At 35.9% G+C, this 12,027-nt stretch overlaps 1 protein-coding gene across 3 annotated transcripts in view; it reads left to right on the forward strand.

Moving 5' to 3' along the window:
* RIMS2 (regulating synaptic membrane exocytosis 2) overlaps positions 1-12,027 on the forward strand; it is a 400,038-nt gene that overhangs the window by 208,412 nt on the left and 179,599 nt on the right. For all 3 annotated transcript variants that reach the window (XM_075085579.1, XM_075085580.1, XM_075085581.1), the window contains one exon: positions 6,142-6,210. In XM_075085579.1, the coding sequence (XP_074941680.1) occupies positions 6,142-6,210 (69 nt within the window). The remainder of the gene's footprint in view (positions 1-6,141; positions 6,211-12,027) is intronic.

The following is a 12,027-nucleotide window of genomic DNA, read 5'->3' on the forward strand; positions in this document are numbered from 1 at the left end:
CAGGATCCCCAGCTCAGGAGCTCAGCCTGCTTTCTCTTTCCTTTTTTTTCCCCACAGGAAAAATGGAGAATTTCTGAGCCATAAATCTGGCACTTCCTTCTGTATTTAAGCTGACTCACCTTAATCTTGTTTCTCATTCTATCCCGTGGCCTAGTCCATTCTGATAACTATATTGGTTGGTCGTATAGACTTTAGTAGAGTTTTGAACCTCACGTGTTGGTCTTCTCTTGAGGCCTATATCAGAAATAACAATTGCCAATATATGAAGCTCAGAAAGTATTATATCTCTCATTGTTTCCCCTGTGATTTAATAACAGAGTGGAGCACAGCTCTGTGCCAACTTCCGTTGTCATGTAGAAGTCAGATCTTCCAAAACTCTCCACAGATTTAGGTTGCCTTGCGAAAAAATATTTATGACTACATATTGTTTCATTCATTTGGAAGAATACCAGTTATTTAGAATGTTGTTATGAAGAGAAGTGTGATTCTGTTGAAATAGAATAGAATAGAATAGAATAGAATAGAATAGAATAGAATAGAATAGAAAAGAGTTCAGTTGGAAGGGGCCTACGATGATCATCCAGTCTAACTGCCTGACCGCTTCAGGGCTGACTAAAAGTTAAAGCATGTTTTTAAGGACATTGTCCAAATGCCTCTTAAGCACTCACTGGACTAGGACATCCAAAGACGATTCTCTAAAAATTTCTTCAGTGATTTCCATATTCTTTTTATTCAGAAGTTGTTAAAGCTTTCCATGGCCGCCAACACTGCAGCCCTTGAACATTTAACAAAAAAATGAGTATTTGATTGTTCTAGTGTGTACGTGCTCTTGCAGAGTTGTCGTGCTGGGTGGGATAGTAGCTTGCGCAGCAGCGGTAGGGAAGGAATAGGTAGGTGCAGGAGAGAAGGAGGATGCTGAGGGTTATTAAATTCTGATGGGGATCTTCTCCACTGTCCCTTAGGTAAGCTGTGCCTGGAAAACTGTTTTATTGCTAGTTTAAGGCTATTAAACCAAAACCTGCTGAAGTGAATGAGAATATATCTTTTGATTCACTGGGGTTGGGGTTATGCTGACTTAAGGCATTTTTTATGTGGCTTACACTAGGTAATTATACAGCATGGGTCTATTTTGCCTTCAGTCTGCAACTGTAATATGCATTAATCCTGGTGGAAAGCATTCAGAAGTCAATATTTACCATCTGTTACCACACAGTTATCAGACAAAATGGTAATAATATGCCTAAGTATGTTTCATTAATAAGCTGTATTCCAGTGAAATGGCAGTGCGACTTAATTAATGCCATTCCCTATGTTTAAAATACATCAAAGAAAAAGTTAATTATATGCAAACCATTGGCACCAATGCATTTATTTGATGCACCCGGTGTCCTGAGTGTTACATGCTTAAACTTTTTACTGAACTTTGAGTTTAAGTTAGAATGGATTTAATCTTATTGCTCCTGAAATAAGTACCATGGTTTATAAAGTATTTATCAAACACTTCATGATATTCATTAAAATATTAAATAACAGTTTAATTAGCAATATTCCTTTGGAATAATTTGTGAGAGGCTTCATTGTCACTTCTCCCAGATAAACTATGAATTGTTCTTTGTCTGTTTTATGATCAGTAGTTCAAATTACTTAGATAATGACGTGGTATTTTGAAAAAATGTGGCTATGGTGGGATTGAAGCCTAAGTCTCCAAATTTACATTGTCAATAGGTTAAATAGAAAATTACCATCTAAAATTAATATATAGCAGATGAAATTACTCTTGCAAAAATTATAAGAAATATTAAACTACTCTACCAGCAATTATACTGGTATTTCAAATACTCAGTTCAATAAAGGATTTTGACCTGTGCACTTTCTAGTCTTCCATTTCTGAAAGTTAATGGAATACATTTTGAATAAATATAATCTGATTTCTTTGCAGAAGTTACATATTTCAGGCAGGACTTCTTGACATTACATATTTAATTGACATGCTTTCCTTCCTCCGTCCTTCCTGAACACATTGATTGCCAAAGATAAATCCAAGTAATTAATTCTGGTTTACATTTCTTCTGCCTTCTTAACCAGCATTTGAATTTACGTTTATAAGCAAATGTGAAATATTACTTAAACATGATTATTTTTCAGTTGGTTTAAGTCTGTTAGTAGTTAGAGTTGGCTTAATGTAGCCTCACCTTGAGGAGATAGAACAGATGATCTGATCCGAACAAGCTTCATATCATTGTACAGAAAAAGTTTTCAAATTTAAGGGATGTCAGCTATTAAAAGAGACTCATTTCTTTGCAGTAACAAAGGTAATTGGAGAAAGCCCTGAAATCTGATTCTTCCCTTGACTACTGATTCTTTACTCCCATCCTTAGGGCAGGTCACAATTCTGGCCCGTTCACTTTCCTCATGCCCCAGCTCTTCTCTGCGGCTTGGATGGGAGTGAATCGTAGAATCATAGAATATTTTGGTCAGAAGGGGCTTTTAAAGATCATCTAGTCCAACCCCCCTGTAAAAGAAGGGACATCTTCAACTAGATCAGGTTGCTCAGAGCCCCGTCCAACCTGACTTTGGATGTTTCCAGGGATGGGGCATCTACCACCTCTCTGGGCAACCTGTGCCAGTGTTTCACCACCCTCATCATGGAAAATTTCTTCCTTATATCTAGTCTGAATCTACCCTCTTTTAGTTTAAAACCATTACCCCTTGTCCTGTCGCAACAGGCCCTGCTAAAAGGTTTGTCCCCATCTTTCTTATAAGCCCCCTTTAAGTACTGAAATACCGCAATAAGGTCTCCCTGGAGCCTTTTCTTCTCCAGACTGAAGCACCCAAACTGTCTCAGACTTTCCTCATAGGAGAGGTGCTCCAGCCCTCTCATCATTTTTTTGACCCTCCTCTGGACCCTCTCCAACAGGTCCATGTCTCTCCTGTGCTGAGGGCTCCAGAGCTGGATGCAGCACCCCAGGTCAGGAGTGAAGACAGAGGTCTGTATATTTAAAAAGTGTCTCTAGATCTTGGAAGGTGCTTTAGATTTGAAGTGATCCAGGAGATTCTGGAAATGGTGGATGTGGTTTGGGGGGACAAAGAGAGACACCCCTGTCTTTTATACTTGTGGTTCATTGAAGCTTCTTAGTCTCTTTTCTGCCAGACGTATCCTGTGACTACTACAACATATAGTTTTAGCTATGCAACTGGGAAGTCTAGAGCCCACTGTGACAACAGCTGGCTATTTTAATCCTCAAAGATGCAAATCTTTTCTCTAGAATACAGAATATAGTCTTCTAAAAATATGTTAAAGCAGATGTACTTAGCTGTAAATATAAATAAAAAGCAACCTCAGTTGTAATTAATTAGATTCATTCACAAGGATGAATTAGATGATGAGTAAATGACAGTCATTCAAATCATAGTTAATTCAGCCCTCTTACATCTTTCATGATACAAACCTTTCCAAGCATCCATGTGATGAGCATGTGCGAACTGTTCATTGCCCTCATCTTCCCATTCCACAGACCTCTCTCCCTGAAAGAGCCTGACTGATGTTATTGGCTTCTCTGCACAGCAGCCACAGTCCCACTGCCAGATCAGCACCAGAGTTACCAGAGGCCAGAAACGCACTGCTCTGCACTCTCTTTGGGGGCTTCTGCCTTTTAGATCCCAGCCAAATCCCAGCCAGACTAGTAGAGCTCTTTTGCTTAGTGTTTGGTCACAAATATTGTCCATCTTATTTAATGACCTGATTTTGAATTAGTGGCTAAGAAGAATGGAGACTAATCCTTCTTGCTCACTGGCATGTATATCACCACAAGAGTAGAAAGCTCTCCTGAAAATGGCATCAGGAACAGCATCACAGATGGAATGGATGCTCTTTCTTTGGGAAGCAAAAGAGATTTTCATTGGGCCTCTGTGATACTATAATTAAGAAAATAATCAGATTATATATTGTCCTTGTCAGAATTAATTGCTTTTACGGACCCTGATTCTCAGAAAATCCATTAGGAGGCTGAAAACTTTTCCTTCACTCCTGCTGTCATCTTCTAGGTTTTCTTGAATGGTAATTGTGATCACTTGCTTGCCATTTCTTGTTTTAGAGAAACACTTCTTACTTCTTGAATTCGAAGACACCTTTCCCCACTCTCCATTGTAGCATGGCTATTTCTAAACGTTTATAATAAATTGAACTAATAATTCTACCATGTAAGAAATGCAGGGTGTAGCAAACCAAAGCATGGCTTTCCTTGCACTAATATTAATTTCCCATTTGTGAGGAACCCCCCAATCTTTTCTGCGATTAAATAACAATAATTAACATTGCTCTACTGGAAGTGCATAATGTAATGGCAAGCTAGAGCTAGACTGTGTTTTCGAAGAATTAACACATATCACACTTATAATTTTCTGGTTGAATAATTTTGAACAGAGCAATTTTTATCCCAAAAGAAATAGTCTAGTTTATAAATTTGTACACCCACATCTTGCAACGCACTCACTTCTGACTTCTCATAAAAGGCACAGAACTAGAAAACATACAAACAAATACAGCAGGAACAATCAGAAATACTTAAAATTTTGCACATGCACAGGAATTAAGCAATGATATTTCAGCTCAGAAAAAGAGATGGCTGCGGGAGAATACAGAATGCTGATTCATGTTTCTCAGAATACAAAAGCCTGGAGTCTGATATAATATAATAAAATAAAACAGAGGGATGTCTGTTTCACACAATGCAAAATTAAACTGCAGAATTTACTGACATAGTATATCCTAGAGGCCAAGAGAATACTGTGACTCAAAAAGGAATTGTATGGATTTGTGGAGAATGGGTTGATTAATGACTTATGGTAAACAGAGTGGCTTAGAAGTCTCCATTCCTAGCCTGGACCTCCGCCTGCTAGAAGGGTGCAACACAGAAAACGTTTTCCACACAGTCCTTGTAAGCACACTCCTTCTGCTAAAGAAGGACCTTCCACTACCCCCTGGTGGGTAGACAGATGTTAGACAGTGTGACAAATGACAGCAGTTCTTATGATTCAAATAATTTCTAAAATTTCTTTCAACTTAATTTTTTTTTTTTTTTGGTCAAAAATCCTCTTAGCACTTGTTCTCCCAGTTTTCTATTGGGAAGGAGGGTAAAGATCCTTCTGTGCCAGTCATCCAGAAAGAACATTAATCCTGCTTTGTCCTGAGATCCTTTAGGTTTACTCCCAGTTTTTACTGGTATTTTCATGTGTGTGTTTTGTAAAATAAATATCCTGTGGTAGGAAAAAAAAATCTTGCACGTGATTGAAGGTTTGGTGACAATCAGATTAAAGCTTCTACCTCTAGTTACCTATTTTTAGATGGCCAGAGAATTAGAACAGACATACCATCTTGCTGAAGAACAGGGATTTTAATATTTTAAAGAAGTAAATGAATAATTATCATTCACATGCCTGTGCTAATCCTGATGTCAACAATCAAATGCTGTTTAAAAGATGCCACAGAAACAGAAGCAAAATTAAGCCAAACACAAACTGACATATATATTTGTCCTATGTGACCTACATTTTGGCTCTAATTGTGGACGTGGAATCTGCTTTTGCCAACTAAGCTCTAGCTACTTGTACAGGTGTACTCTTATACAGCATTTACTAGTTTGCTTCCTCTAAAGTATCACAGAGAAATTTTGTTTTTCAGGACACGCTATATGTGTGAAGCTGCCTGTTCTCCTGATAATGCTTACTAATACCCTAAAGAAAATATTGCATCCATTTAATATTATTGCTATTATTAATTTTTCAATATTCAAAGACTTTGGGGAGGGATGGTGCCTTGTATACAAAAACTTGCAAGATGAACAGTGTGATGCCAGTTTCTATATGGAATGAATAGATACAACGTGTATGAAAATATTTCATAAAAGCAATGTTGTGGAGCTGTATTTCAGCATTTCACTGTACATTAAACATTTAGCTGAAAATAGTTGGTACACTAATACATTTGCAATAATATAATATTAATAATTTCCCTTATATGCGTATATTAATGCTTCATTGTCTCGTATGAAATCCTTACATTTATTTGTCTGTTATTGGCTGAGGATAGTTTTAACTTACAGGAAGATAAATGATACATTTCTGATTTTATTCTTTCGGCAGGGTCCAAAAGAATCAGTGACAGTGAAGTCTCTGATTATGACTGTGATGATGGAATTGGTGTTGTTTCAGGTACTACTGTCTAAATTTACTTTTCTATGTTCAGTTGGAATCTTATTTATAATTTATTAATAATAATTTTATAATGTTTTTCTGGTGAAAAAAAAGTGGAACCTAAGTGTGTATTTTTCCAAAACAGAAAGTAAGTATTATGGATAATGCATATTCAATCACAAAAATTACCAACAGAAGGAAAAAAATCAATGTGTGAATGTCCTTGTTGCTTTTATAAAATTATAGAAGTAGCATAGAAGTGTTTTTGTTGGTTTTTTTTTAATATGAATAAGTGTTTATTTGATTTTTTGGACAAATATTTGGGGTTGATATATCCTTTAAAACTCCATGATGGAATAATAACACTGCCAAGGGTCTGAAACCTGAACATTTAAGGCACAAAAGGAGTTATCATAATAGATAAAAAAGGAGTCAAGCATATCATTGCTTAGAGAAAAGAAAATTCTAAGATCTTTTGATGATGTCTGCCATAGACCAGAGTTGGATTTGGATAAGGATATTGTTTACGGGGAGATACTACCAGGAATTATTTCACAGGTGGATTCTATGATAATCTGTTTTACTAAAAGTATTGGAATTGGGAGTTTAATGAGTATTTGAGATAAAAGTTCTCATGTGAAAAAGTATTTCTCCTCCTCTTCTAAGAGAAAAGTTAATAATGTAATCATAGCCGAAAACAATAAAATCAGAGAATCATATGCTTTTGCTGACTACAATGGAGAATATATTTAGGATGCAGCCATGCCATCTTTAAACCAGTACTGGTGGCTACTGGTGCTAGCACAGAGTAGGCTGCACAGCTCAGTGTGTACTCTGTTATCCTACTGCTCTACTGAGGTTTTTAACCCACTCAGAGTAGCCTGTGTTAGACAGTTTCTGGTTCCCTTGGGTCAAGTCTAGCTAAAGTGTACATATTCAGTGATTTGTGTACCTTACTTAGCAAAGGTGGAGCAGGATGTGCTGCCTGGTCTATACAACAGCTGTGAGACAGTGATCAGCTGGTTGGTGAAATCGTGTTCTTGACAGGCAGCCACCTGTCAGCATATGTGCAGCTTTTACACTAGGTACAGTACATGCTGCTGGCAGGATAAGGAAGGGTATACAGGAAAAAGGAGTCAGAGGAATACAGCTGGGCCTGGGGATACAGGAAGAAAAGGAAGGTAAAATAGGCAGTCCTGGATATTGCAAGATGGGGTGCAGCCAAGTATTGATAAATCCAAACATTTAGTGAGCTACCTAATTACTTGAGTTTGCACAGTCCTGTCTTAAAAACTGTTACCAGTCTAAGCTCAGATGCATTTCTGTGTTGTCTATGTAGTCATCCCTGTACTTCCAGATATTTCATGGTTAATTTGTGACCCTGCTATGTTGCTATTCACTTGCCATAGGTCCTGTGCTTGCTGGGAATGGAATAAGGGATATTTTTTATTATTATTAAACAGCATGTAAGTTTCATCAAGATGCCTTTTTTAAAATAACATAATATTATACAGACTTTGTGGTACAAACAGGGCAGTTCATACTGTTAGCACGTTTATTGGCTGTGGTTCATTGTAGGTCTCTTACTAGAATATCTAGAAAGTAGACATTTTTAAGTACAAGTTGTCCTTGTTCATGTTGGAACAATCTAACCTTGCAGATATTCCACAGTAAAACTTATTCTATCCCAAAGCAGGGTTTTTTTCATCTTTTCTGCATAAACATTCAGATTTTTGTTAACCTCTGCTCAAAGGTTTTGCTCTACTCTAAGGTTCCAACAGTTTTACCAGAGACTGAATGAATGCTGTGGATGCAAGACCACTAAATCTTCTATCTTCCTTAAAACATTTATCTTCAAACTGTAATAGGCTCAGTTTTCAGATTATTAACTTACTTAGAAAGTTATTCAGGAAAACTTAGGGCATTTTTATATTCCTGCTCCACTGTTTGATTTACTACAATCAGAAGGCAGGAAAGAGACGTAGCCAGAGTAATATGCAGTCAGTATTGGAACCAGAGAGGTAGTGATCCTCCGAAGTCCCTTGTTCCTACTTACTGTCCTTTCAGTCTTAGGCTGGTTAGCTTTCTGTATGTGCTTAGTAGTCACTAAGGCTTTCATAACTGCCTGTCCTCCCAAAGGGAAGGACTTTCATATTCCTGTTGGTCAGTTAAATTAGAGATGTTACCAACCTAACTTTGGAGTTTAATAACAAAGGGAAGAAAAAAGGGTGCCTGATGGATATATGTCTAAAGAGCCCAGTATGGCAGCATTTTGAAAGTGAAATCTTTGTATTGTGCTGGAAAAAGGTACCAAGATTTGCTGAAGTTTACTAGGTGCTTGAACATCAGTGGGATTCTTGTGAAACACCTGGATTTACAATTTTATGATTCCATAAACTCCTCTTTTGACAACTTGTAAAATTATGGTCTTTACATTTCACTGAATGAGTCTGCTTCCCTTACATGAGTTTTTGATGTACCTCTAGTTCCTTTAGGATCTTTTAATTATCGGATTTCTGCTGACAATTCTACACCTTAGTTGCATTTTAAGTCAGACTGGCTGTGTGGGTGGGAACGTTTGATGTTCTTTTTGTTTTGAAATATTTATTTATTACATTCATTTTGTGCTGCTGTCACTATGTTTGCAACTCTCTTGATTTATACTTGTCCTGTCTTATCATCCACACCCTTCTCTTCTTTAAAGTTCTATTCATTTGCAGAGTCATTAAAATCTTGGTTTAAATATATGCCTTCTTTGCATGAAGCCATTTATCTCCCTTTGTTTTCTTTCTTTCTTACTTACCCCAGTTCTTTCATTTTAAATTTTCAGGTTTTATTTAACACGACACTTCACTTTGCTTTTCTTCTTCTGCCATATAAATACTGTATCACATCACGTATGTTTGATAACATCTGTCGGGTACTCTCAGTGATCCTTTTCATAAAATTTACGCTTATTCGAAGTATTGGATCTGTGAACTAAACCTCAGAAACCTTTAAGAACAGCAAGAATTCTTTTTTCATTCCTTTTTAGTTTACTTTTATTCAAAACAGTGGACTAGATGACCTTTAAAGGTCCCTTCCAACCCAAACCATTCTATGATTCTACAATTCTGTGATTCAATGGTTCTATGAAACCCATGGACCTTCCTCGATCTCATTATGCATTTATTTATAGTTCTTTGAAAGATATATGCTTTCTGGCTTCACCACGTTTCTGATCGAAACTGAGATCATCTCTTTGTCCACAACACATTTTATATAGCTTCTCTGTTATTGGTCCTATAAGGTCAACTGACTTTGTCTTTGGATAAGCTGGTGATTGATAGGTAGAAATCCAATAGTGCAAGGTCTTCCTTAATGTATATCTGTAAGCAAGATTGTGTTAGACCGTATTTGCTGAAACAGAGGCAACTTTGTAAGCTACAGTTCTTTGTATCATCATCTATTTTTAATATATATGCAGTTGATGTTTGTTACTGCTGTGGTACTTTTGATCCATTAATTTAATCTCCTGATGATAAAATGCTTATTATTTTCTTTAATTTTTACAAAATGTTCAAACATCTCTTGGAAAAATTCATAAAAGCTATCATTTCTGGTGGCTTGGATCTTATCCTGGTTAGACAAACATAATAAACTTCAGTCTTATAAAAGAGAATGTAGTTTCCATCAACAGGAAAGGCTTTTAAGAAAATAATGATAAACCAATTGAAAAAATCCGAAGTCTTTTTTTCTGCCTATATGTGCCAGCTTCTGTCAGAAAGGTTTATAACATATGCATTTAAACAAGTACAGAAAAGTGATTTTCACAAGATTTTCAAGTAGTTCCCTTCATATACAATATATATTCATTTCATCTGGGGATCAAAAACACTAGAACAGAATCTCTGCTACATCTCATCTTTTGTGAATTTAATCTTAGCACAGGACAGCAGAAGGAGAGGCACTAGCAGTTCTGTTTTTGTCTTTTAGATTACTTGTACAAAGCCTTCAAACCATTTAAAGCTTTCATTTTGCTGTCCTCAACAATAAACTTTGGCCCTTGTAAAGTTGTCTGTCATCAGTAGTTCTATGTGGGAGCACACCAGCATCTTCATGTGCCCTTAGAATGCTCTTATGTGCTTCTGATAAAAGCAATACAGTGTTTTTATATTGATTTTAGAAAAATTCCAGAGCACTTTACAAAACACCTTTTAAATTATCATACTAAATACAATTCAATGAAAAGCAGGGTGTTTGGGTTTTTTCTCTTTCTATTGTCCAAAGCTGAATGGGTGTTACAGTTAACAAAGTTCAATGAATGTGGACTATACTTTCTAAACAGTTTTCTTCCCAGGTACTTCCTCATAGTGTTTGTTGAACCTGTTGTAACCTACTAAGGACAGGTAACCTGCTGAGTCTGACTTTATGAACAGAAAGAGATGTATTGTCAAGACCATTTAATCATAAAAAGTCTCACCTATCATTGTAAAACTTAAATATTAAGTCATCTGAGGTAAGTTTCAACAGATGAATCCTGGAAGAATATAAGGCAGTGAATTCTGCTTAAACTGCATTACAAGTCTCTTTAGAGAAGAGTTTTTCTAAGTAAAAGAATGCAGTCTCCAGTCTTGAGAATAAAAACATTTATAGTGATGTTTTTATCATTATGCAAAAGACAGCAAGATGTTTCAGGAGCAAATAAGAATACAAATAAAATATTTATTCAGATGACAGTTAGATCTAAGTAGATTAGAAAAAATAGTAACAATCAGTAAAGAAATTCTTATTGAACTTACAAAAATGATTCTGTTTTTGAAGAAGAATGAAAAGCAATTATTCTTTTTTGCTTCATATCTCAAAACACCTGTGGAGTCCTTTGTTCAAAAGAATTCTTTCACTGTCATGTTGCAGCCTTCCCTGCAGAGGAAACAAAAGTCCTTCTCCATTTTCTGATAATATGAACTGAAATTTTATATGTGAATCCTGCTGATGATTGCTGCTCAAAGCTGATACAGAACACACAAAGAGTTTGGTTACAGCTTGAAATCATCTGCCTATTGAAAGACATCTTACAGCATTACTACACAGAGTGGATGACTTCTACCCCTACTAAAATAAAGGATTTTATTGTAGATCACCAGCTACCACTAACTGGGAGTCTGTAGTGCCCCAAAAGCCCAGTAACTACAGACATAAATATTGACAAGCTTTTTCTTCTATTATGTGTTGATTCCTTTCCCCTACTTTAAAATCTGTCTTTTGTGGGTTCTTCCTTGAGTAAAAAAGAGCATAGTGTCTATGTGTCTCAAAAATTCCCCCAAATTTGGAAGTGAAATTCAAGAAATGTTAACACAGTCTTTATGTTGACCCCTTAGGTAAAAGGATCTTTAGACATTTTCCTTGCTTTTAAACAAATGAGGTGTATTTTATTTACAACTTTATGTCTATAGTTCTTAACCCAGGAATTTTTATTATCATTCTTCAAGCTTTTCCTTGTATTTTTAGTTTAATTTTTAACATATCAAAGTCAATGTTTAGTAATACTTCTACTATTTTCAAAAAAATGTCTTCAGTATCATTTCCTCAGCTGACAAAACATCCTTCTCTTCAAACATCCAAATTCTCTCAATTAATGATTTTTTAAAAACTAGTTTTATATTTTTAATTATAAGCTGTATCACTTACATTGAAAATAAAGATATAATTAAATTCAAGTTTTATTTTCAAATTATCAATAATTATCAGTAGCATTCTCTTCTTTGAGTAAAGTTAAGCAAATATGAACTCATGTTCTACTACAGTCCTAATATCTACAGAGTGACAAAGGCATCTAACAGGTAATGGAAAGCT

This window comes from Phalacrocorax aristotelis, chromosome 2 (assembly GCF_949628215.1).
Source record: "Phalacrocorax aristotelis chromosome 2, bGulAri2.1, whole genome shotgun sequence".
Classification (NCBI taxonomy): Eukaryota; Metazoa; Chordata; class Aves; order Suliformes; family Phalacrocoracidae; genus Phalacrocorax; species Phalacrocorax aristotelis.